This window comes from Pinus tabuliformis, chromosome X (genome assembly GCF_031772625.1).
Source record: "Pinus tabuliformis cultivar Carrire ecotype Pingquan chromosome X, CPIR1, whole genome shotgun sequence".
NCBI lineage: Eukaryota > Viridiplantae > Streptophyta > Pinopsida > Pinales > Pinaceae > Pinus > Pinus tabuliformis.
In genome coordinates, this window is record NC_142308.1 from 394281588 (window position 1) to 394308340 (window position 26753).

A 26753-nucleotide genomic window follows, 5' to 3' on the forward strand; every position below is an offset into this window, starting at 1 on the left:
CTCGGAAGGATTCAGGTATAGTGTTGCTAGAGCATCCCACATTTCTTTGGTCGTATTCTTGCCTGCTAAGTGTGACTATATGATCTTGAGCTCCATCAAGGATCAACCTATTGAGAAATCTATAGAGAAATAGTTAGGATGATTTCTCTTTTTCTTGATAACTGGTTGTGATATCATTTTATTTTTCCTTACTTATTAGCTTCTTCACTTATTATTATGCTTGTGTATCATCAAAGAACTACTAAAACAAGAACAATAGTAGACAAGAACACATAATGTAGGATGCAAACCAGATCGAAAACCTCTCACGAATCCTTTGCAACCTAGGAAAGAAGGGATCGATTTCTTCTCCCTTTTGCATCTGAAACTGTCTCAGAGGACTCTCAAGCAACATCTCCCGCTGAAAGGAAGTTCCCTCGTACAATCTGGTCAAGGCCTCCCACATTTCCCTTGCTATGTCTTTCTCAGCAATATGTGGGATCACATGATCCTTAACCCCGCCAAAGATCATGCACTTTTCTTTTGCCTGAGCCTCCTCGTACTTCTTGAGAGGATCAGCATCGATCGAAACAACAACCATCCTCAAGGCATAATCCTTGATGCGATTTTTATTCAAATTGCCAGGATCCTGGCCTTCTAGATGACGAAGTTGGATGCTCCATCCAACCTGTCCTGATCCCTCAATCTGTTGATGGCCATCTCTACTCAAATGAATGTCGAATTGGTTCTCTTCTCCCTCTTTCGTTTTTGCCCCAACAAAACTCTGTTCTGGATTTCTTTGGTGCTAGAAGTCCTCTAAGGAACAATCTCCCTCTGAATTTCGATTTCCTTCATGAAAATCCTTCTGCCAACCACTCCTCTCTGATCTCTCTTTGCTGCTGCTTAGCATTGGATCTAGATTTCTTGGCAAGAAATCTTCCGACGAACTGATTCTCTCTACTTTGCTTCTGCCTCACTAGGTACTATTTTCCAGGAATAGAATTAGCATCCCACTAGCAACTCCAGATAAAATCTGTGTTGTACCTTTAGCCACGATAACCGAAAAACGAGATTCAACAGTCTCTGTGCCGGCCCAGTAACCACTGCGCTACCCTCTGCAGCAACAACATCATCCAATCAGGCTGACACAGGCTCTGCGTGAGTCTCCCATGGTGACTACCGTCTGATCTCTTCTTGGTGAAGAGCTTCTCACTTCTTGTCCCAAGGTAGTAGAGTCCCTTTGCCCAAGATAGTCTGGACGAACACTACCCAATCTTTTGAGACAGCATTTAGGGCTGTCCTCACCATAAGCTCCTGATCCGGTGTCGCTCCTATAGCAGTCAACTGGTCTCGGATCTCATTTTGTCCTCCGACGAAGGTGTCAATCGATTGACCCTTGTTCATTTGATATGACCTCATCTGGTTCTCGAGGAGCATTCTTCTCTGCACAGAAGTATGCTGGTACAGGTTCTTGAGAGCCTCCCACATCTCAATTGCCATTTCCTTCTCGGCTATATGTGGTACCACATGATCCTTGGCCCCGTCAAGGATAATTCACTTGGCTCTCGCCATCGCCTCTTCGTACTTGTCGTTATCATTGGGGTCGACTGGGATATCTATAACCTTCAAGGCGAAGTTCTTGACACGATTCCTGTCAAGCAATGATAAGATTCTGGCCTTCTAGACTGCGAAGTTCGATGCTCCATCTAGTCTATCTTGGTCTCTTACCCCGTGTAGTGCCATGACGCTCCTCTACTTCTCTCCTGGAAGTTCTCTGTTCAACTCCTTTGTGTCTCTACTTCCCGTCTGGAAGTTCTCTTATGGACTCCCTTTAAGTCTTGATTTCCCTCATGGAAATCCTTCTGCCACTTGTCGAGATGCCCCCTAATCTGATCGTCTTGTGCAATTGCACTACCGATCTAGGTTCCTCGGCTAGAAACCCTTGGTAACAACTCCTCTGGCCCTGCTCTGTCAGGTACTGTTCTGACTACAGTACCTCAACAACTCCACTTTGCAATATTTTTACGGCCTTCTAGACTCTAGCAACTGCCTCTCTGTGAATTGCGTCAGCCCTTCTTTGCCTCACGCTGGCTCTGCGTCACCCCGGATGGGTCTGCGTCAACCCCGGGATGCCATGCGTCAGTCCTCTGGCCCTCTGCATTAGCAACGCTGGTCTCACTGAGGCTCTGCGTAGTTCCCGGCTTCTTCTGCGTGGCTCTGGCTGGCTCTGTGTCACTTCCTTGGCTTCTGCACTGCTAGAAACAACTTCTGTCACCTCGGGACATGTTAATTTTAGGTGTGTTCTATGCTTAGAGCAATTTATTTCAATTTTCACAGTTAGCTCAATATCTTTTCCAGATTAGCAATCACATTAGCATTAAGTAAACTGCAGATAGAACATAAACATAAATTGCAGAAGACAAGCCAAGACAAGAAGACACAAGATGTGGCGCTAGCCAGGGACAAACCCCAATGTGGGGAAACCGTTGATCAATTCTTCTTATATGTTCTTCAATAGTTCAGTAGATATAGAGAGATAGTATGTTTACAACAGAATTCAACACTTTGACTTATCTAGATAAGAGCATAGATCATCTCTAAGAAGATGATACATGAGATCAGTTGAAGACGTGCTGCTTCAACTGATTCTCCAAGGTGACTCTTTCACCTATCGTTGTGCTGCATTTCGTCATCATGCTGCACCTCACTGCGTTGCACCACACTGCACCCATCATCACTATGCTGCATCTTATCATGCTTTATTAATCATGATTGTATCCATCACTGTATTGCATTATGTGCCATTGCTGCACCATGTTACCATACTGACCTATGTGTTTGCTGCACCTTCCTTGCTTCTTGTCCCTAGCATGCTTGTTGTCCTTAGCATGCTTGCTGTTGCATGCTAGCTGTTCCTTGTATGCTAGCTGTAACATTGCATGCTTGGTGTATTTGTTGCTAAGTACCATACAACTGTCCCAATGTTAGTTAGTTGTCCCTTGCATGCTGCTCTCTTTCGGAGACAGATGCTCTGGTTGTTCCGGTAGTTCCCGGCAGTTCCAACAGTTCCGGTTGTTTCGGCAGTTCCGGTAGTTCCCGGTAGTTCCGACAGTTCCCGATGGTTCCAACTTCTTCCCTCTGTATCAGCTTTCTCGGCAATTCTGACAGTTCCCAACAATACCGGTTGTTCTCGATAGTTCCCAACGATTCCGACTTCTGTCCTCTGCGTCAACTTTCCCAGCTCTTCAGGCTTCTGCCCTCTGCGTCAGCTTTCCCGGCAGTTTCGGCTTCAGTCCCCTGCGTCAGCTTTCCCGTCAGTTCTAACAGTTTCGACAATTTCGGCTGTTCTTGGCAGTGCCGGCTTCTGCCTTCTGCGTCATCTTTCCCCGCTGTTCTGATAGTTCTCGGCAGTTCCCAGCAGTGCCGGCGTCTGGCCTTTGGATTAGGGCAACGTTATCCCTTAGGATCTCTCCTCATACTAAAACCCAAAGACAAGTAGAGAGGAAGAGATCCCAAGTTTGTTGAAATGAGTTGAAGGGCACTTCTATTTATACTAAAACGTTGAGCACAAGTGGGGTTTATTTGGTTGCTAGCCAACCTTGACGAATTGTCCCATAACACAAATAAATTCATATCTCCATGAATACTTATCGAAATCGGATGATCTTTAGATCAATCCTACACCTCTCGATGAGAGGGATCCAAGAAAAATATCAGCTTCCATTAATAAGATGACCGACATGGAGTTTGGTCCTAGTTTCCAATTTTAATAGGACAACTGTTTTCTGCTGCTATTGCTCCGCTCGTCTGATATCTTTTAGTTCTCTTGTGATCTGCAATCACACTCTGATACCGTGTTGAAGTTTCTAAGTTTACTTAGTTTAGAAACCCTTCATGCACTTTTTCTGATTTATTCCTACCTACTTGTTATTTCTCTTTAACAAGTTATTTACAAAGTAAATATTGAAAATAAACTCCAGTGCATGCTTAACATATTACAGATCAACAACTAAAAGAAACAAGAACAAACTCACCACATGACACCATTATTTTTGGACTAATGTCCCCGGAAAAACCCAATGTGGGAAGACCGGTGCAACTATCTGAGGATTTTCTTATTAAGCACTATCAGAGTACAATATGGGTGCCGAAACTGGCCTACCCAACAGAGAATTTCCTTAGCAGCTATACCTCATAGTTTGAGAGAAATCTCCTGGCTGAAACCCTAGAAAACCCTTCCGACAGCTCCTCAGCACAAAACTGCTCTGCAACCCAGCGTCTGCCCAAACTGGACTGTGTCAGCACCTCTCTGTCTCACGCTGGCCCTGCGTCAACCTTTCTAGGCTTGCGTCAGCCCCAGGAGGCCCTGCCTCAGCTTTGGGAGCTTTTGCGTCAGCTGCTTTGGCCCCTCTGGTGCTCTGCGCAACATTTGGTTGCCTCTATGTGGCCTTGCGTGAGCCCTTGCTAGCTCTGCGTCACCCTCTTTGGCAGTTGCGCTGCTCTCCTGGTACAATCTCTGCCTTCTCTGTTTCTCTGTACTCAATGCCCCTCAGCTGCTCTCCCGATCACTGATTCTATCTCTCTTAGCAAAACCTCGCTTTAGATAATAGAATGACTGATCATCTCGTGTGCCTTCCAAGTGACCTTCAAGCCTTTTCTTATATTTTCCTCGTTGATATATCAACCTCCGAGATTAAGTCCCTAATCAACGGCTAAGATTAGATCTGGCTTGATCCATGTCTTTTGGATCACTCTAACACAAATTCATATTAATACACATTAATATTTTATTTTCCCTAAGTTTAGACTTAGTGACTCCATTAAAAATATTAATTGTTTTAATATCTCCTAATTTGTTTAGAATCTGCCCAAACCTTTTCTGGGTATTGGAGATCTCATGTGCCCCAACCTCTCCACCAAATTTCGTGGCTAGAGCACATTCGATGCTACTCCAAATCAACAAAGTTTCTCTTTGCTTCTCTGTCAGTATTCCCGAACTATCCCTGCCCCTCAGCTGCAAGATCTCCCCAATCAATTTTCCTCCTGAGAACTTCTCACCTCGGAAAATCGATTTCCTCAATCTCTCTGTGTGTGTTCTCCAACTAACCCCAAGCCTTACTTTATTTTTTTCCTGTTGAGAAATCAACAGCCGTGATCTAATCTCTAATCAACAGCGAAGATTAAATTAGACTTGATCCTCGTCTCTTAGAAGCTTCTCACCCATATTTTCATTAACACCCATTAATATTTTAATTTTCCTAAGTTTAGACTTAGGAGCCCCATTAAAAATATTAATTATTTTAATAAAATACAATCCGGGTGGAATTTCGCCAAACGATTTATGGGTCATGGAGATCTCATGTGTTGTAGCCCCTCCACAAAATTTCTGAGCCAGAGCACATCCTATGCTACCCAAATATCAACATTGTAATCAATGTGTTTCGCTTTCCAAAATCATAATCTAAAGGCTCATGTGATTTGAACATAGAATGATACTCAGGAGAAGTGTGAGCTTTATTAATTTACTTAGTATCAAAGATTGGGTCTTTCCTAAAAGGAAAAATGATCATTTCCAACTCTCCCCCTTTATGCAAGGCAAATGAAGATTCTTCTTCCCAAGGGTATAAATGGGTATGTCATCATAAATAGTACCTGAGGGGAAGGGAAGAGCAGTCTCATCCTCACCCTCCTTCTCAGTGTCGTAAATGGGAGCACAGTGAAATTGAGGACTAGAAATTTTCCATTTCTCCTTTTCAATGTGGAAATAATCTTCAGTGTCATCTTCCAAGGGGCTAATGGGGTCATCTTTCTCAGGGTTTTCAAAATAGGATTCATCAGGAGTAATATCTTTGAGAAAGGTAAGGTTGGTCTCAACTTCACTTTCCATAAACTTATCCTTCCCAGCACATGTGTCCTCAAAATCATCATTTTCATCATGTAGACCCAATGAGGACTCGTCTTCTTGCTAATTACCTAGATTCTTAATGTCTTGATGCTGCTCGATGATGGCTTCCTCTTGGATGCTTAATGCGGGGCGTAATTAAAAATGTCTAAGAAAGCCATCAACGAACTCTTCAATAGATGAGATACTCCTAGGTTCATGATCATGCAACCATGAGTTATGACCACCGAGAGATCCCATGAACAGTAACATAAGGACATCTTGGTGAACAACCTTCTCTCTTGAAGCATATGCGTTAAAACTTTCTACGTGGTCAATTGCGGAGAGTGGATCACCATCAAACACAGGCACACCACGTACCATCCTTCTCTCGACATGATTAGGGTGCCCATGGATGCTAGCAATGTCCAAAGCAGGAAATTTATCAAAGAAAGACAACCTATTAGAGGTATACATGTAAAATATGTAGGAGTCGCCAATGTGAAATTGACGATGCCTAAAAAAATGCTTGCTTCACCCCACAAGCATCGACCTTAAGGTTCAATGAAGAACTAGGGCTTCGTTCTTCCAATGGAGTCGCCATTAATGATATGTCAATATGTAACTAGCAGGGGACCCAAAGGGCAAATGCTAGACCAAGGGCAACAAATGGAGAGTTAGCCCACTGTCACCTCAGCAAAGGCTCCCTTCTATTTATGGACTTTCACTAATGGGAGGAGACTCGGTATGTTGTGGAGTCATTCATGAAGGATAAATCAATGAATGGATATGAGTGACCCAAACAATCCCTTCCCTAGAAGAGCTTGCTTGCCTTGTAAGCAAGGTACAATGTTTTCTAAGGAAAGGAAGGGAGGATTTGACTGTTAGGTTTATGGGATATGACTTGTGAAGGAGTTTCCCGATCCCTAAAATCCTTGTTGAAATTGGTATCCCGAATGGTTCTTGAAGAATTGTTTTCTCAAAGGAATGGGACCACATGAGACAAAGTGGACCCAGTCTAGGGTATGAGGAAAGAGTATAGAAACCAATGATGTTCTTACCCTAGAAAAGGTCGAGGAAGGGATCAAAGAAAGAATTTTCACTTGAAAGTGTTGATCTGATTCTATGAGGTACTAGCCTTGGGGTTGCCAGGGCAAAGTTTGATCCCGGAGCTAGGGCTTGGCTTTTCTGAGGAAACACCAGCGCAGGAGACCCTAGGATATTGAACTTTGTGGAAGGCTAGATTGTTAGGAAATCGATGCCCTAGGTGCCCGAACTTGGCTAGACCTGGGAGTAGGTGAAAGGATATGAATTTTTGTGACCACCTCTTGGTAGATCAATGCCTTAGTCTTGGGAGAATGGATTCTATGATTAACATGGGTGAGGATTTTTGATTCCTAGTCAAGGAGGCCTCAAGACCACTTCACTAGCCTTCTAGGTCAAGGAGAAGCAATCTTGCAACTTTTTTACTTCGATGTGGAAAGGAGATGGTTTGTCAAGGTCAAATGCTTTGATAGAATTAGCCCTAGGAGATTTCATTCACATTACATGGCCCATACATTGAGAGATGCTATAATAGAGACAAAATTCCACAATTTTAAGCAACAAATGTATGCAACAATTAGCCCTAAAAATAGCAAAAATACCAGTCCAATGTATATGACAAAGTAAAACAAGAATAAAATTAAAAGCATGTACTTACATGTAACTGAGTATATCCAACCATCCACAATTGACAAAATAGAAGCTCCAAGATAAGATAGACCAATATCTACAGATCAAAATTCATCCATAAAGCTCTGATTGATCCTGTAGAAAAAGTGTGAAATTCTCAAGAGAGAAAAGAGATCAAAACCAAAGTGATGATGAGCAAATGAGCTTATCTCACTTGTATTTATACACAACTTAGGAGTTTTAATTAGCCTCCTCGGCGTATATAAGCCGCAAAAGTAAAATAATGTTCTAATAATTCAACTTTTGGTGACATGCCCACCAAACTAGCTCATAAATGAAAGAATCAATCTCTCAAGTGGTCAAATAATAATCTATGCATGTCGTAGGGCCCTCTAAGAGGCCTATTGAGGTCCATGGGTGTCACAATGAAGAATAAGACCCTCAAAAGCATTGGACAAGGGTTTGGCTCCTTGTAATAACATGTGGTGCTCCAAATGAGATGTGGGGGTACACAAGTGTCCTCATGGGTCTCCAAACAAATCGAAAATGCTTGTAGATTGTCTGCAAGGGCTAGGATAATGGTGTTGGTGGTGCCACATCATCGTGCAACTCTTAGATCATTTGCCAAGTGTATGGTGCAAATCGGGGGCTAGCTAGGCATGATGAATTAGGTGCATCTTCCTCAACCAATAAGTGAACCACGAGCAATCTTTGAATGGCTATGGGGATCCATGGAGTGCAATCTGCTGCTGTGTGTTGAAGAATTTGGGGCTAATGTAGTTAATGAGATTCTTCTTCCATAATAACTCTTTGTGATGCATTTTGTCTTTAGATTATTAGCACAATCTTTTGCTTATTATCATTAGTGTGTGTATTTCTTCCTTCAACAAATAACTATCAAAGCAAAGAGACAAGAGCACAAGATATGGCATTTTGCCAGGGCCAAATCCTCTCCCTCTTGGAGCGGAAAATCCGCACAAAATTCTTCTTATAGAGATTCCTATTGACGAACACCAAGACCATGACCCTTGACTTTCTGAGCCACTCCAAGACCAAGACACCAATCCCCTTCATTGTTTTGTTTATCTTCATCACTTCTGCTGTACTAGGGTAAATACTATTGTATCACTAAGGACATGATAGCAGCATCATCACCGAAACAATGACTATAGATTTACTGAGATCTACTACACCCTTCATTGAGATCATAGCTACATTCTTGACATCATCTTTTGTGTCTTCACTGGGATCATCGTCATACCAATGAGAGCTATATGTACATAGATCCATGAGAGTTGCACTGATAACCTTTTCATGATCAAGACTTTATGACTATGTTATTATCAAGCTCATGATAGATATCGAGATCATGACAAGTCATGACATGCTGTGGGGTCATATCCAAACGTGTTACTGCAATGATATGTCGAGAGTGTAGCCTTTTCATTCACGAGTATGCACTCCCTTTAGAACCAAGATCATCATCACGAGACTGTCATTACAGTAGTGCTACTTCAGAGTAGGCCGAGACTATATCTTTCCATCCATAAGTATGCCGAGAGTATATATCATAACAACATTGTTTATATGACTGCATTGAATCTCCTGAGTAAGTTGCCCATAGACTGTCACGTGATTCTTCTTCATCACATAGATGTCGAGAGTAATTCCTTCAATTTGTATGATGAGAGCAAGCCCTGAGACAGAGCTTTCACCGAGCACCGAGACAGAGCTTTCACCGAGCACCGAGACAGAGCTTTCATGAGATCATACATCGAGATCTGTGTGTTATTATTTCGTATTACCTAGATTATGCATTGGATGTCACCGAGGTATTATCCCTTTCTGTATTTTACGAAGTTTCAGAGTGATCCAAAGATTTTTTTCGTTGATTATTCTAGCTGCATATGTATATAGTTCCTTGACCATATATGCAAGCCGACATGAGCCAGTGAACCTTTGCGTCCTTTTGTTGAGCCGACATGTCATCTTTATATAATTTGACTTAACTGTCTTTCTCACCGTTTTTGTAGGCTGACTTTTTCTTTGGAGGATGTTGCTTGTCTTGGAGGGCTACTTGACACTAGGTTGACCCATGTACATTACATAAATTGCTCAAGAAGAGCTCTTTAACACGATTTTGACTATTTGACTTTCCTAGACCTATGGAATGAGCAAGAAACTCATTCATATAATTTACAAAAATAATATTTCTTTTTCTTGACAAGTACAAAGATCAAAATTACGTTGACAAATACCGAACCTAGTTACACTTTTCTTCAACATTGTGGAGACCCATGGCTCTCAACGCACACCCTACATGTGCCATTGTAGCTCTCTGGAGGGTTAGGACCCCGTAGAGGGAGACCAAAGCCAAGATGGAAACCATTTGCAATCATGCATAAGACCCAATGCGTCCCCTAGCCTTCCAGTGCAACAAGTCATTAGAGAAATCGAGTAAATAAGCTTACTAGTCACGGACCACAGGTGGGGACTTCATAAAGGCCTTCCCTTCCATAATGGGCATCGGGATGTGCCAATGTCTCCTAAACTCCAAATGGGGTTAACCAATAATCCACTCAGCTAGATTCTCAAATGCCTTCTGTGGCCCTATCATATGTTTCGACACCCCACTATCCACATGCAACGCAGCCTCATCAATGGTACCCTACGAGAAAGGAGAGATCACGGCAAAGTTTTCCTCCTCCAATCACTTGGTGACAGCATCTTATCTCAGCAGAAATGGCAATCCCAGCGACTTTCTTCCCTTTCTTCTTCTCGTCATCTCCTGTCTTCTTCTTCATCGGACATCTCATTGAAAAATGACCCATCTTGCCACACTGGAAACACTTGATCTTACTCAAGTTCTTCTTTTGCTTGCCTTTCATTCTTGCTGCAAGTGCCACGTCCTCATCTGGAGCCTTCATCTTCGTATGAAGATCCTCGTCTCACTTCCTGAATGAGGTCGTCCCAAAGCCTATTCCAGTTTGGTAACTTCTCTCTGGCATCGATCCCCTTGATGAAGGGCTTCCATTCCTCGGTGAACCCTTTCAAAGTAATCCTCACCATATTAGAATCTGAAATAGTCACAACGACGCAAACAAGCTCATCTTTGACCTGAGACAACGTAATCAGATACAAAGTCACTCCTTCACCCTGGAACATCTTGGTAGACTTCAACTTGTCCTCCAATACCAGCACCCGGTTCTCGTTCTTTTTCTAGAACTAACTCTGAAGAGTCATCCACATCTCATGAGCGAAGTTCTTCCCGGACAAATGTGGTATTAGGGAGTCCTTCACACCATCTAGGGTCAATTGGCTTCTTGATGGCTTTCTCGACGAACTCCCAATCCTGTTGACCTACAACACTAACTTGATCCTTTCCTTCCATGGACTAGAGTTGGACAGTCGTTCCAACTAGTCCTCATACTGGAGACCAACCTGCAACTTCGACATTGTAGTGAGCCCTTCGTCTACAATGTGACCAACTCCCTCTTACGTTGTATTTCGTTCTGCACACTCTGATTTGCTGTACCTCATAGTAGCTCAAACGCTCTCTAATACCATGTTCTTCTTCCATAATACTGGTGTCTAGGACAGAATCTTAAATCAAAGATGCCACCAAGCCAGGTATCACAACAATACTACTTTGCAACAGCAGAACAATATACACAGTAAATCTACAAGTGTACAAGAATGTAGACAACCTTTTACAAAATTTACAATATGTACAATCAACCCAACTTCGTTATATTACATCATCTCATAATACAATTGTCTAGGGCTCCCATACTAGGGATAATGGCCCTCAAAATCCACTAGTACAAGACAATACAAAATACAAGATTATTGACGGTCTAGTTGATGTAGTGCACCTCAAAGCTGCTTTGTCATACCCTGTAACCCGCTGGTCCTACTTCCCAATTTGCTCACTAGCTGCCCCTTAGTCCATCAAGGAACAACACAAAAACTCCAGGAGGGCTGCCTCCTATTACTGTTGCAAGTCACTTCTGCTACAATGAACTTTGGATTATCAATCTGCTCCTCTAGGCTGGCCAATACAAAAGCTCCAAAACTGCCTCCTCTAGTGGTCACTTTAGTCCATCAAAGTGCCGCATAGGCTGTCAAATCTTCACCCAACACATAGCTGTCAATGTCCTTTTTGTCCGCCTGTTCTAGGGCTACTTTGGACATCTACACACTGCCCTCCAACAGTCCAAAGATATCCAATACCTCTGTCAAAAACTCACTGTAGTATCTGCTCCTAGGTTAGGGCTTCTAACCACCCAAGTCAGCCCTTCCACTTAGCTTCTATAGGCTGCAAACAAATCTACCATCCAACTGTCCAAACTAGGACCAGCGATTTGACATGAGAACATACCCTCACATGAGCTGGTGCAATGTTGTAGTCCTGCAATCTGGTTAGGGCTTTCTGGAGCTCCATGTCAGCCCTCTCTAACCCCTCCAACAATCATGTTTTCCTCTGCGGTTTGCCTCCTTTTGCTTGCTGCCTCCCACACTGCATGCCCCTTGGCTTCTGCACTAGGGAAGAGGCCTTACGGCCCTTCCAACAAGACTAGAACAGGCCTACGGTGCCTCTGTAATGGCTACAGGGCCTGCAGCCTACTACAAGAAGGTTGATCGACCCTTAAACTTGCACAAAACAGCCCAGAACTCATTCGGCTAGCCTCTGCTGCAGTGTTGCGAAAATCGCGATAAAATCAGAAAATCACGATTTTTTGAGTTTGGCGATATTATCGCGTGATTTTTACGCTAATTTTTTTTCACAAAAAATCACGATAACTTGAAAAAATTGCGATTTTTAAAAATCTTTGGGAGAAAAAAAATAAAAAAAAATTCTGATTTTTTGATGAGGAGGAGGAGCAACAGGAGGAGGAGGCGACACAACCTACCCAGACTACCCCTGTCACTAGTAGAGGACGTGGTCTACCTCCTGTAGCTCCTAGTTCTTCAGCATCTAGAGCACAACAAAGTGCACTGCCAACTCCACGGGCATCTACATCTAGAGGGGCAGAGGAAATCAATAGGATTAGACTTTAGTTATTTGGTTCATTTCATTGTATATGACATTATGACATGATATGAGATACATTATTATATTTTTTGTTGATATTTTGAGGCTGAGTTGGGACTCAGGAGTCAGTACTTACTATTCAGGACATGATTCACTGTTATGTGTGATGTAGCACTAGAAATGATATTACACATCTTATATATTAGTTCTTTTATCATATTTATGTGTCAATGTATTTATTTTATGTTATAGATGCTTTAGATATTAAAAAAATTGAAAAAAAATGAATATTTTTGTATGTTACGATTTTTTCCTGATATTTACCGATTTTTTCCCGATTTTTACGATTTTTTTCGATTTTTTCCCCTCGCCGATAATATCCCGATAACAATTACTGCAACATTGCTCTGCTGCACTTCGGCCCTAGCAAACCCACTTAACAGACCTCAAATCAGCCATTATGCTCCTCGTCCCTCTCCTTGTGCTGTGGCTACCACAGGTGATGTTTCTCCTTTGAGTCGTTGCTCTTGGATGGATTGAAATGACTCACATGCACCTTGTATTTATACTCTTTACAAGGGCTCCAACGAATTCTCTAATGTGGGCTGCCAATTGTCCACAAGGCTTCCTTAACTAGGGCAACTTGTGCAAAACCCAACAATGGCATTCAAGTGATTCTCGATACTTTGGATTCGGCTCGACGTCCTCTATCACCAGAAATCATACCATGCTCAAATGCCTTGTGGTTTTAGCCCAACTCCTTTGGGTACAAAACCCCAACCTTGGGTTCGAAACCTACAATGCCCTATTGTGGCACTCCAACCTCCAAACCCTGAACCCTAGGGCTTGGAGTACTTCCCAAGCTACCAAAAATCAACATTTAGTAGTAAGGGAGGCTATAATGAAAACTCATCATAATAAGATTGGATTCAACACGGAAGTTGTGCACTCCTCCGTAGGAGAAAAATCAGTGAGGATTCTAGAACACTCTTGATTTTCAAATTATGATTATATTTCTAGTTTGGTGTTTGTTGAACTATTCAAGTTCATTAGATGCTTTAGTTAGTATTTTTCTTTTCTTAATGTATCGGAGTACTCGTGGGTCGTGAGACTAGTTACATAGCTTTTTCACTCTAGAAATTAAGTTTCGAATACTTTAGGACAGTGTTAGAGAATTGTTATAAAACTACAATGTGATAAAACTATGCTAAATTGGTTGTTCCTTGTGAAATTTGTTTCTGATTTTCAGCTGTTTAAGGTATGGTGATTATATGAGTTCTCTTGATTGACAGGTTCCTTTGGAGAAGTTTTTCGAGGCATATGGAGAGGAACAGAAGTTGCAATTAAGGTCTTGCTTGAGCAAGATTTGACTGAGGAGAATATGGAAGACTTCTGCAATGAAATATCATTGCTAAGGTAGTGGAAGAATATTCTTGCTTGTGCCAATTGTTGGATATTTCTGCTCTTTTGAATTAAATTTTAAGAGATGTATTAGATTTTCTTTCTCACATATTTTTTACTTTGTTTGCTTTGTCTTTCTTCCAGCCGCATGCGACATCCAAATGGTATTCGTCAATGCCCTTTATATAGTTTCAATTGATGACTGTGTAAGCTAAAATTAGGATTAGTTAATTATTTTGCAGATTGCATGCATTTTGCATTTTATCAAATTTGCGAGCTTCGTCAGTCAGTGTTTCATGATGATCATCTAATTTTCTATACTAGGGACAATCCTAGTTTCTCTTAATGGAGAAAATATGCCGTAATTTCTCTTCTTTCAGCTTCTTAGATTCTCTTTTGGATTTTAATTCCTCCTTTCCTTCTAGTTATTCTTGATCATTTTTACTGAAAACCTTTGTTAACTTTTAATTTGCTTCACCAACATAGTCTTTTGTTTTTTTAAAGAGTCTGCCTTATATTCAGAGAATGTGTTTACAAACAGTAAATCAAAAGTGAAAGGGTATATACAATGGAACTTATATAGTCATTTGTATGATTATTAGTGCAGAAATAATGTCTGAATGAGCTATTGTGTCTAAAGATTCAACATACCGATAAGGCACAAAAACTAGACAAAGAACTAAGAGCTTGCCCAAAACAAACTTACACCTAAGCTTCTGAAAGTAAAAAAGAGCAGATATCCTCAAGCACTGCCAATTCCCAATGAAGGAACGAACTAGACAGCTGCAGTCACCACACAGGGCCAGTTGTGTGTGAATCTTTCCCTAAAGAAGAATTAAATATCTATCTTGAATGTGTTCCAGCAACCCTTAGCAAACGAGCAATCTTAAGAGATGTGCTTCACCATCTTAGAGCAATGGAAAATAAGGCAGGCACCATCAAAAAGCCAACTCTTGACCAACTGGACCTTAAAGGTGAATGACAAGCCAAGAAAAAATCCTCAACTTGTAAGAAAACTGAAAAGACATGACACTCTGTAGTTTGCACACCCACCTATCCTCTAAATCAACCAATAACCATCTCACACTGGGAATCGAGGTGAATGGATGTCATTGTAGCAACAAGGAATCATGAATCATATTTCCGCAAGGGTAGTCAGAAACTCTATTCTGTCCCTTCCAAAATGGCCTCAGCACAACAATGTCCACTTTGATCATATATGTTTGGTGGATGAGAGCTACCATCTCCACCAGCGATGATATGTAAAGGGGGAAACAAGCAGTGAGCGATATTCATGTACCAGTGTATGTCAATCTTTCCAGCGACAAGCAACTTTATCTACAAATCTCCACAAAAGAAAATGCCTATCTTACTCAAATGATCTGCCTGAAAATGAGGTAGGTCTGCAATTGGAGTACCATGTGACGTCTAGCTCCATATAAGGCATGTTGCTAGAGCCCAACTTCCCCTGCCTTCCTCCAAATTGCACTTGACTATGCTTGCAACTAATCTCTACACTAACCAAATTCTCCTAAATATGACTAAGTGTAAGACCTCGAGCAAGTGGGGGGGTGAAATCATGAAATAATATCACAGAAATCAAAAGCCCCTTGGGCCTTGCCTATATGTTATGTTACCATCATTTGATGCTAAAACAAGCCCTGCCAAGGTACAGAACCCTGTAGGCACCTCACTACCCACTTAATAACAAGAATGCTACCCTGAGTGGTAACATCTATCAAACCTGCCACCCGCTGCCAATTACCCTTGGGTATAGCACACACATCCTAGGGAACGAGAAGGCGACTCCTCCCTCCATAGTTCAACCACTCATACAAACATAGCATCTGCTCTATCCATCAAAACTAAGCCTTACTGGGCAACTGAAAAAGATACATATTAAATGTGCAATGTCTCGAGACTCCATCCAAATAATGTCAACTTCCCAACAAATGGAAGGTCCTTATGTTGCCAAAGATGAAGCTTTCGTTAAAGCCAATGGAGACGCCAATCTCACAGAGATGTTGATTTGTGGTAGCACCGGATGTGCTCTAGCCATGAAAATTGGTGGAGAAGCTAAAGCACATAAGATCTCCAAGTCTCAAAAATCGTTTTGAGAAATTTCATCCGAATGAGGAGTTATTAAAATAATTAATATTTTTAATGGGTTTTTAAGTCTAATCGTAGGAAAATAAAAATATTAATGGGTATTAATAAAGATAAGGATGAGAAGCTTCTAAGAGATGAGGATGAAATCTGTTTTAATCTTAGTCGTTGATTAAAGACTTAATCTCATTCGTTGATTCGTCAACAGGAAAAGTATAAGAGAAGACTTGAGGGTCATTTGGACACACACTAGTAGATACACAGTATCCCTAGGAAAATCGATTTTCAGAGAGAGTGAAATCGATTTCTGAGGGAGAGTTGCAGGGTGGAGGAAGAGGGGGTGATTAGCAGCAGTCAGGGAGCTCAGAAGGGGTGACACAGGGACTCTGAGAGACAGCGCAGAGGGAGACGCAAATCATAGAGACACAGTGGATGACGTAGAGAAGGACAGAGCAACGCAAAATGATGTAGGGCTGACGCAGTAGGCAAAGGAAGTCCTCCAGGGTGTCAGAAAGTCTCGGAGAAAAGTCTTAGGTGTTTTCTCCCAGTGTCTATGCAAAATTTTTCTGTAAAAGCAATTGTTGCTGAAGATTAATAAAACTGTCCTTTGCTACATCGGTTTTCCCGCATTGGGTTTTTCCGGGGGCAATTGTCCAAAAATAACTATGTCGATGTGTTTGATTCTTGTGCGTATATTTGTTTCTATATAATGGTGTGATATCTGCGGTAGAATTTATTTTAATATTTACTGAAGGGATTTTGTAAATAACTTGTTGAGAAATAAGTAGGTAAAATAAATAAGTTCTTGCAGTAATAGAATTTCTGTTTAGAATTTTTCACAAGAGACACGAGTGAGAGGCCTATGATGATGGTTTTAGCTCGAGCAGATACTACTGCACAAGGCTTAGTGTCTGGGTGTGCAGAAGTCGCCTAATACATCCTCAGAAATTACTTTAGTAATTAAAGTAATTTATTTTTATAAGATAAAGTGAGTTGATCTAGTGAAATGCAAAGGATTTTGCATTAGTGAATTAGATGAATCTCAAATCTCAATCTCAAGTGAGGTGAGGTCTAATCTTAGCATTCAATTGCTTTGGAGATTAGGGTTAGGGATTTAGTCATAACTCAAGCTTATAAAAGAAAAGCTAGGCAAAGGGAGAAAAACACAATGTATAGGGGCACAAGGCAATGAGAGAGGAATCTTAGTAGTTGGGTGAAGGACATCCACTCAAGCATGCTAGGTTTGAGGAATGTGCTAGAGTGCAACAAGGAGATACAGATCAACTAAGACTAGTTCTTGATCAGCTAGATGAGATCCAAATTTGTTGTATGTATTTTCTTTGGCTTGGGCCATTTTCCCAGTAAGGGAACCCATGTAGGTTCTGATCATTATTAATAAAGAACTAATTTAATTGCGCATAAAATTTGTCTAGAAAGAATGGTCTTGGTTTGTACACTTGTCTCGTCTTTCCAACTCGGTGGTTCAACTTGTATCCTATTCTTGTGGGATCTCTTTTATTTGCTACCAGCTTTAGGAGTGCCACTACATGGGAAATCTCGATTTTGGTTGCGTGGTCCCGCTCCCCGACACCACATACATCACTTTCCTCCGCTCATTATATCCCCTTCACACATATCTCCCATTCGGGTCCACATTTGTCCATTGGGTCTGTTGACCACTACGTGTCAACTCCCCATAGCAAGTACACCCCCTTTTCTTCGCAAAAGGGATAGCGCTTGATTGACATGTCCGTGCCATTCGACAGTCATCGTCGACTTGATCATACTATGTTGTAAACCCAGTCTGCATATGTGAATTGTAAATAATTTAGCAGATATGAGTCATGTATGTAAATTGGCTAGGTGGACCTAATTTTCTAGTGATAATCTACGTTCCGGAAGGTTTTTTGTCTCACTGATCCATGATCGGCAGAGTTTTCCTTCAGCCTAACCCCAAAGCCGGAATGACTTTTGTCATTAGAATCTTAGAGGAATCCTAGTGTGTTAATCTACTAGATTATAGTTGTGTCGCAGAACTGGGTGGTTTATGAGGGTCTATGTCAAATGGGTTTTCCCCCTTGAGATGTAAAGTTGTAAAAGTCATGATGTAAAGTGTCTTGAGGGTTAGAAAATGTTTTAATCCCCTCATAAGTCCTAAGTCCTAGGTCCTAGGTGATTTTTCCAAAGGCTAAGTTCGAGGATCCATTTAAAAATAAATAAAAAATAAAAATTAAAAAATTTGAAAAAATAAAAAAACAATAAAAAATTAAAGATATAAATAATTAAAAAAATAAAAATAAATAAATAAATAAATAAAATTTTAAAAAATAATTAAAAAATAAATAATAAAATAAAATAAAAACTTAGAAATAATAAAATAATAATATTTTTGAGTAAATAAATACAAAATTTCAATTTTTAATGCATTAAAAAATTCGACGGATGAGATTAAGAGATATCTTGATCCTCATCGATGGTCAAGATCATTTTGACGTGGATCACTCGAACTAGCTGTTGGGAATTTTTCCTTTAAATAGGGTGCTAGGGGTCATTTGAGATCATTGGATCTGTGAGTCTTGTGCTGAAGAAAGCTCTCTTGTAAACTTTTTCCTGGTGCTAATAAAGAAATACTTTGGGGTTGAAATCTTGCTGGTGTTACTCTCCTGAAACGCTGTGAGCTGTTTGATTTTCTGCATATTTTCATTTTTCAGCCATTAGTAATAGCTTGATCTGGAGTATTGTTGAACACAGGTATCTTGTTCACTTACTAGGGTTTGAATGGTATTAGAATTTCTGAAATAATGGCAGGTATCTCCATTGCATCTGGGATTTAGTACTGTTTTTTCCCCCTTTATTTATGGTTGAAGTGAGCTATGCAGGAAACCCTTTATTGAGAAGATCAGTCGGCGTTTGGGGAAGTTCTCGGCTGAACCAGCGAACTCCCGCAAGCATTCTCTTGTAGAGCCCAACCAGTTTCGATCCTGGGTTTATCATTTAAGTTTGTTTTTCTGAATTGCATGAGAGATTTCTGAAGTTTTTCATAGTAAATCTGGAATTTTGATAATATCACTGTTGATTATTGATAAATCTCGCTGTTTAAGAGTCGAAAAATTGTAAATGCTGTAAACTTGTAGTTGGTTTCTAAGGTTTTATTTTCAATCCTTGCATATATTTTCTGGGTTTTCGTTTTCCCATTGCAGGTTGCAGGCACAGGCTTTGAGAATTTTTCAGGGTTTCATCAGGTAATCTCAAGCAGTCTGCCATCCGGGGTTTCATTTTTGTAGGGATATTCTGCAAAAAAGATTTTTAGATTCTCTGGAGAAATTCGAGGTTCTGTTCAAGCCATCTATCTGCTGTTCTTGGAGCTTCATCTTAGCTCCAACCTGTACAAGCTTGCTCCTTAAACGCACTCATTCTTCCGTCAACGGATCTGCAAACCCTTCCACACTCTTACCTGCTACGCTGCTGATGCGCTCATTCAACTCTCCGTCTACCTAACTCCATATTGCAGCTCTCTACACAACCTTTTCCCTATTCTTCTGCCTCCCCTCGTCTTAGCTTCTTTTTGCCTGCGTCTAATCCCCAGCCCGCAGTACCCTCTTCCACGCATTTTTTTTATCAACGTCCCCTCACCATCCAGCAAACCCACCTGAACCTCACCACATTTCCTTCTACGCCTCTCCTGCAGCAGTCACGTTCAAATCTGCAATACCGCTGTCTCTTCCTTCTACCATCGATCATCTGCAAAAAAAAAAAATACACATCTGCAATCATTCCGCTGCCTAGCTCTGTGTCTTTCAAAACCGAGCTCCTCATTCGCTTCACTATCGCTGCAAACCTGCTATCGATTCCTGCACTGCACACAAAACAATTAAAACAAAAAAAAATCTTTCAATACACGGGCCAGGTAATGCGTTTTGGTATTGTTACGTGCGTGGAGAGGACGAATGTTTATGCATGAGTTTTTCCTTCAGGGTCAACGTTCAATTTTTGGCTTCGATTTTCCTTCAGTCGTAGCGTTTGCGGCTAGGGTTCTTGGTACACAGTTGTTTCCAGTTTCGATTTTCAGTTTTAGCTTGAAGCGTTTTTAGTTTCGTTTTCATTTTTCTTTTTCTTTTTTTGGGTGCGTTAAATTTCTGTATAGTGTAGATCGTTCATTTCTATATAGTATAGAATTATTATCATTTACATTAATTTGCCTTAGCCTTTGTTTATTTGGATCTCAACTTTATAATCATAAATAAAAAAAATTCATAAAAAAAAAGCCCCTTGTTTAGACTTTAGTTAGGATTTTAGCTCAATTTAGATTTAAGTTTTGTTTAATTTATAGATTTAAAGCTTTAGTTTTAGATTTTAATAATTTCAAGTTTTGTTTACTTTTAGTTTAGATTTAAATTTTAAGTTTTCTTTTAAAAATTTCCATTTGAGAGTTCTACTTCTACTGGGGGACAAGCATTAAAAAGAAGATCACTTGGTCCAATGGACAGGATTTTCCAAAAAGAGAGACGGGAAGAGCTTGATCTCACCATTGCCTTCTTCTTCTATCAAAACTTCATATCATTTAATGTTGCATGTTCACCTTTATTTGTTGAGATGTGCCGAGCTCTAACTCAAGGGGCTCCAGCAGGGTATGTGCCTCCTGGGTCAGAGAAGCTGAGAACCACATTGTTGACGAAGGCAAAAAAAGAGGTGCAAAAAATGCTCGAGCCTATTAAGGCATCATGGCCAACATCTGGGGTTAAAATTGTTTCTGATGGATGGACAGATCCAGCACGACACCCAATCATCAACTTCATGGTGTCTTCCTTGAATGGTCCAGTTTTCCTGAAAGCAGTGGATACACTTGGCGAATACAAGGATGCACAATTTATGGGTGAGTTATTTATTAGAGTTTTGAAGAGGTAGGTGTTGATTCTTGTGTGCAAATCATTACAGATAATGCACCTGTTTGCAAGGCGGCTGGCATGATTGTGGAAGCTAAATATCCACAAGTGTTTTGGACACCTTGCATTGTCCATTCATTGAACTTAGCACTGAAATCCATTGCTTCTGATGTGCTTTGGATTGGAAGCATTATTGAGGATGCAAGACATATCCGTAACTTTGTGCAAAATCATACAAATGCCCTCACTATCTACAAGGAGTACAGCGATCTATCATTGTTGAAGATTGCTGATACACGGTTTGCATCTTCATTCATGATGTTGAAGAGGTTGAGGGAGGTCAAGACTGCTCTTGGGTCCATGGTTATTTCTGAGTTTTGGTCTTTTTGGAGAAAGACAGATCAGGCAGCCTCTGAAAGAGTGAAGGACACGGTACTAGATGATGCTTGGTGGGAGAGGGTAGATCTAATTATTCGGATCATGGACCCTATCATCTCTTTGCTTCGAGTTGCAGATACAGACAAACCCATCCTAGGAGAGGTTTATGAGGGATGGGATTCCATGATTGAGTCTGTGAGGAGTATTATTCTACAGAGTGAGTGCCCCCAGTATGAGACATCACCAGAGGCCTTCTGCGATACCATACATGATATTCTTGTCCGCAGATGGGACAAGAATTGTACACCTTTACATTGTTTGGCTCACTCATTGAACCCCAAATACTACAGCCATGAGTGGCTGAATGGTGGACCTTCCCGCAGATTCCCTCCTCACATGGATGGTGAAATCTCACAGGGGAGGAAAGAGGCATTGAGGCGGATTTATCAGGATAGTGCATTGCTTGCTGAGGTGGAGGATGCCTTTGCAGAGTTTTCCACTGGCACTGGTCGATTTGGAGGTTATGATGTGATTAGAGACAGGGGGCTTAAGAAGCCCTACTCTTGGTGGGCAAATCATGGGGCAACAAGCCCTCCTCTTCAGCAGTTAGCCATGAGGCTCCTCTCTCAGGTGACTTCATCCTCTTGTTGCGAGAGGAATTGGAGCACATATGGGAATTTGCATACTGTGAAGAAGAGCAGGCTTGAGTAGTCCAGGGCAGAGACAATGGTGTATGTGCACACCAACCTTCGTCTTATTTACAGGCAGAGGGAAGAGTGGTTGAGGGGAAAGACAAAGATGTGGGATGTCTTTCCTGAAGATATGGGTCTGGACACAACTGTTGAGTTGGCATTGGCCAACATGGATCTCGGTGATCCAGTGCTAGACCCTATTAGTTTTGATGACTTAGAGGGGTCAACCTCCATACGAGCAGATGCAGAGGCGACTATGGATACAGGGGAGGAGGAGGATGCAGAGGAGAGCAGTGGGGACCATGATGATGGGGACAATGATGCTGATTCTGATGCTGATTGATGCCTTGAGGCTTGTATACCTATAGTTGTTTTATATTTTCTATTTCTATTTGCCATTGGCATTGCACCAACACTACCTATGTAACAGATTTTGATTTGATGACTTAATGAGAAAACTACAGTTGTTAGTGTGTTTATCTTACTATCTTGTAGTTGTAAGTTGTCTTTCAGTTATGAATTATGAATCATGATTTAAATTTTTAATAGATTTATCATTTATGTGACCAGTACCACTGACATTTATTTGAATTTTGTATGTACTATGCATGCTAATAGCTATAGATGAAAATCTATGTTTGAAATCAATAAATTTGTATCATTAATTAAAATTTGTGTAAGAAATATGCTAATAACTAATTTTTAATATATATATATATATATATATATATATATTTTTATAATATATATATATATATATATATATATATATTTTTTAATAAAATAATATATAACGTGTCCTAACGTGTCCTGTTCCGGGGGTCAGCGTGTCCTAAATCCGACACCACGAATCCCGAATCCTACGTGTCCCGAATCCCCGTTTCAGGTGACTTAGGTTAGAAGTTTCCAAAAGTCATGGATCAAGCCAAATTTAATCTTAGCCGTTGATTAGATATTTAATCTTGACCATTGAAGGACCAACAGGAAAAGTATAAGAAGAGGCTTGAGGGTTAGTTGGAGAACATACTGAGGGAGACTAGTCAGTTCGACTTTTGGAGCAGGGTTAGCTGAGAAATTTGAACTAGTGGTCTGGGGAGCAGTAGGAGGCAGCGGGTACAGAACAGAGAGTCGAGATCAGCACCAAAAGACCAGCGTAGGGTTTGGAGAGGTAGACGCAAAGGCTCTCTGACAGACCCAGAGGCAACAGACGCACAATCACTGAACGGTTTGCGTAGGTGATGCAGAGAGGCCCAGTGCTGACACAGTAGGTCTGGGAACTGCGTAGAGGCCAGTAAGCTTGACACTAAGGTTGGGAGAAGTGCTGGAGAAATTGTTCTCTGTTGGGTAAGCTAGTTGGGCACTCAATTGTACTGAAGAATTATTGAATAATAAAATCCTCCTATGCTGCACCGGATTTCCCGCATTGGGTTTTTCCGAGGACATTTGTCCAAAATATTTGTGTTGATTCTTGTGCATGTGTTTGTTTCTGTATTATGGTGTGATATCTACAACATAATTTATTTTAATGTTTACTGAAGGGTTTTTCGTAAATAACTTATTGGAAAATAAGTAGGTAAAATAAATCAGTTGTTGCAGTGATAGAATTTTGATATGGTATCAGAGAAGGTAATCAGAGATGGGAAGGGAAAATCAATTATTGGTCGAGACCATGATGCAGAGGCATCTACATGAGGAGGCTCGCATAGATTTTCAGAAAATTGCACAAGAGACAGTGACTTCGGTTTCTCTATGTTGGCTTCCAGGCTGGAAGAAGAAGTGGCTTGTGTGACTAGCTCTACATCATCGGAAGTATGGTATATAGACAATGGAGCCGCTTGGCATATGACGGGAATCCGAGAATGTTTCTCAGATTATCATGAGGAGAGGATGAACTTTCAGATCACCATGGGGAATAAAGCAATGTGTATTCAAGTAGGGAGGGGTACAATAGGTTTTCAAACAGAAATGAGAGAGCGGTTCCGTGCTACCAATGTGATGCATGTACCAGGATTGGGGATGGATTTACTTTCTTTGTCGCAACTTCAAGGTAAAGGCTATGACGTTTTCTTCATCAAGGAGAAAGTATACGTCAAACACCCAAGCTGGAAAAAGAAATTGCAGATCGGGATCAAAAGTAACAAGTTGTACAGACTAGAACTAGAATCACCAATGGCACTAATAGGCAGTTCTGGAGACAAGGATTTGAACGAACTATGGCACAGAAGAATGGGACAGTTGCACCATGGGGCTCTGAGAATTCTCAGAAAAACTGTAACAGGAGTTCCGGATCTTAGTACGGAACGAGATGATCTATGTAGAGGATGTACTCTGGGAAAGTATGCTAAAACAACATTTCCTAGAAGTAAGAACATGGCTAAGAGTGTACTAGGATTGATACACATAGATATCTGCAGACCTATGTCCACGAAAGCTCTTAGTGGTGCCGAGTACTTCCTTACCTTCATTGATGACCACTCAAGGAAAACTTGGATATATTTTCTAAAAACCAAGGACGACGTTTTCTATCGATTTAAAGAGTTCAAGACTCTGATGGAGAATTTGACTGGGAAGAAAATAAAAGGTTTGCGCTCAGGTAATGGTGGAGAGTATGTCGATGAGGACTTCACTAACTTTTGCGCTAAGGAGGGCATCAAAAGGGAGTGGACAACTCTTTACAATTCGGAGCAAAATGGAGTAGCAGAAAGGAAGAACATGACTATCGTAGAAGTAGCTAGGGCCATGATGTATGATCAAGATATGCCAAAATTCTTGTGGGTAGAAGCATGCAACACAACAGTCTATGTTCAAAATAGGACTCCTCATCGGGCATTGAGCAAGATTACTCTAGAGAAAGTTTTCATAGGGAAAATGACTGAAGTCAGTGATTTCAGGATATTTGGGAGCTTAGCATATTGCCGCGTACCCGAGGAAAAGAGGAAGAAGCTGGATCAAACTGCGGAAAAGGGATATCTAGTGGGATATAACTAGAATTCTAAGGCATACAAAATCTATCTTCTAGGGAGCAGGAAGGTAGTAGTTCAACAAGATGTGAAGTTCATGGAGGACAGGGCTTTCAGAAAATCTCGAGAAATGCCTTCCGAAGAGCAGTCAAAAGAGGAGCCGTTGGTCAAACCTCTTCAACCAACGGAAGTAAATAATTTTTCCTCCGATCAGGAAGAATCTCAAGATGAGGAGGAGCTAACAGAAGCACCTGCGGGCAGAGGAAGAACGAGCAGGGAACTTCATCAGATTCTGTGAGATGCAGAGGACTTCATCGGTGTGCCAAGGAACAATAAGAGGGAGCGAAAATAGCCAGACAGATATCAGGCATTAGTAGCGCAGGATGGGGACCCTGCCAGTTTTTAGGAGGCAACTCAACATCAGGTTTCGCTGGATGTGATGGTAGAGGAGTACAACTCCATAATGGTGAACGATGTCTGGGAGGTAGTGCCAAAGCCTCAAGACAGATCAATGGTAGGTTTGAGATGGATCTACAAGATTAAATATGTTGTAGATGACAATGTTGAGAAATACAAAGCCAAGTTTGTGGCTAAGGGGTATGCTCATTAGGAAGGAATTGACTATGAAGAGACTTTCGCCTAGGTAGCCACGTATACATCTATTAGAACCGTGATATCTCTTGCAGCACAAATGGGGTGGGAGATTCATCAGATGGATGTCAAAACGACATTTCTGAACGGGGTGATAGAAGAAGAGGTATACATTGAACAACCAGAGGGCTTTGAGGCACATGAGAAGAAGTCTCATGTATGCAGATTGAAGAAAGCCTTGTATGGGTTGAAACAAGCACCTAGAGCATGGTATGGTCGAATCGATGGCTACTTGCAGAAGATGGGATTTGTCAATAGTGATGCAAATCCAAATCTCTACTATCTGGTTGCAGAGAATGAGCCTCTAATCTTAGTATTGTATGTGGATGATCTCTTTCTGACAGGATCATCCAGACTCATCGGGGACTGCAAGAAGAATCTATCCACAGAATTCGATATGAAGGATTTGGGATGAATGCATTATTTCCTAGGGTTAAAAGTTTTACAGGAAAAGGGGGAGATCTTCCTTGGGCAAGTGGGATATGCTATAGAAATCGTGAATAGATTTAGGATTGAGGACTGTAGACCAATGGCTACTCCAGTGATCACCAACTAGAAGAAGATTGATGCATCAGAAGACAAGGATGTCGATGCCACCTTATACAGATAGCTCATAGGGTCCTTGATGTATTTGGTCAATACTAGGCCTGACATTTGTTACGTTGTCAACACCCTCAGTCAATTCATGGTGGAACCAAAGAGGGCGCATTGGGTAGCAACCAAACATGTTCTTAGATATATACAGCGAATAGTCGATTATGGACTCTTGTACACCAGGAGTAAGGATAACAAATTGAGTGGATTTACTGATGCAGATTGGGCGGGAAGTTTAGTGGGTCGGAAAAGTATGGGTGATGTTTCAAATTGGATCATGAATGACCTCCTGGTGCAGTAGGAAACAGAAATCCGTGGCTCTGAGCTCAGTAGAGGCAGGAATTATGGCCGCAAGCACAGCTTCGTGCGAGGCCATATGGCTTAGAAAACTGCTTGTGAACCTATTCAGAAGAAAGATGGAGGCGACCAGGATCATGTGTGATAATCAGAGTTGCATCAAGCTCTCCGAGAATCCAATGTTTCACGATCGGTCAAAGCATATTGATATCCGTGTCACTT

The 26753-nt window shown here is 41.2% G+C and overlaps 1 protein-coding gene across 4 annotated transcripts in view; it reads left to right on the plus strand.

Annotated features, from left to right (window-relative positions):
- Positions 1-26753, plus strand: part of LOC149140189 (serine/threonine-protein kinase EDR1-like) — a 499775-nt gene that overhangs the window by 358444 nt on the left and 114578 nt on the right. For all 4 annotated transcript variants that reach the window (XM_089447023.1, XM_089447024.1, XM_089447025.1 and 1 more), the window contains 2 exons: positions 13862-13985; positions 14115-14134. In XM_089447023.1, coding sequence (XP_089303149.1) covers positions 13862-13985; positions 14115-14134 — 144 coding nt within the window. The remainder of the gene's footprint in view (positions 1-13861; positions 13986-14114; positions 14135-26753) is intronic.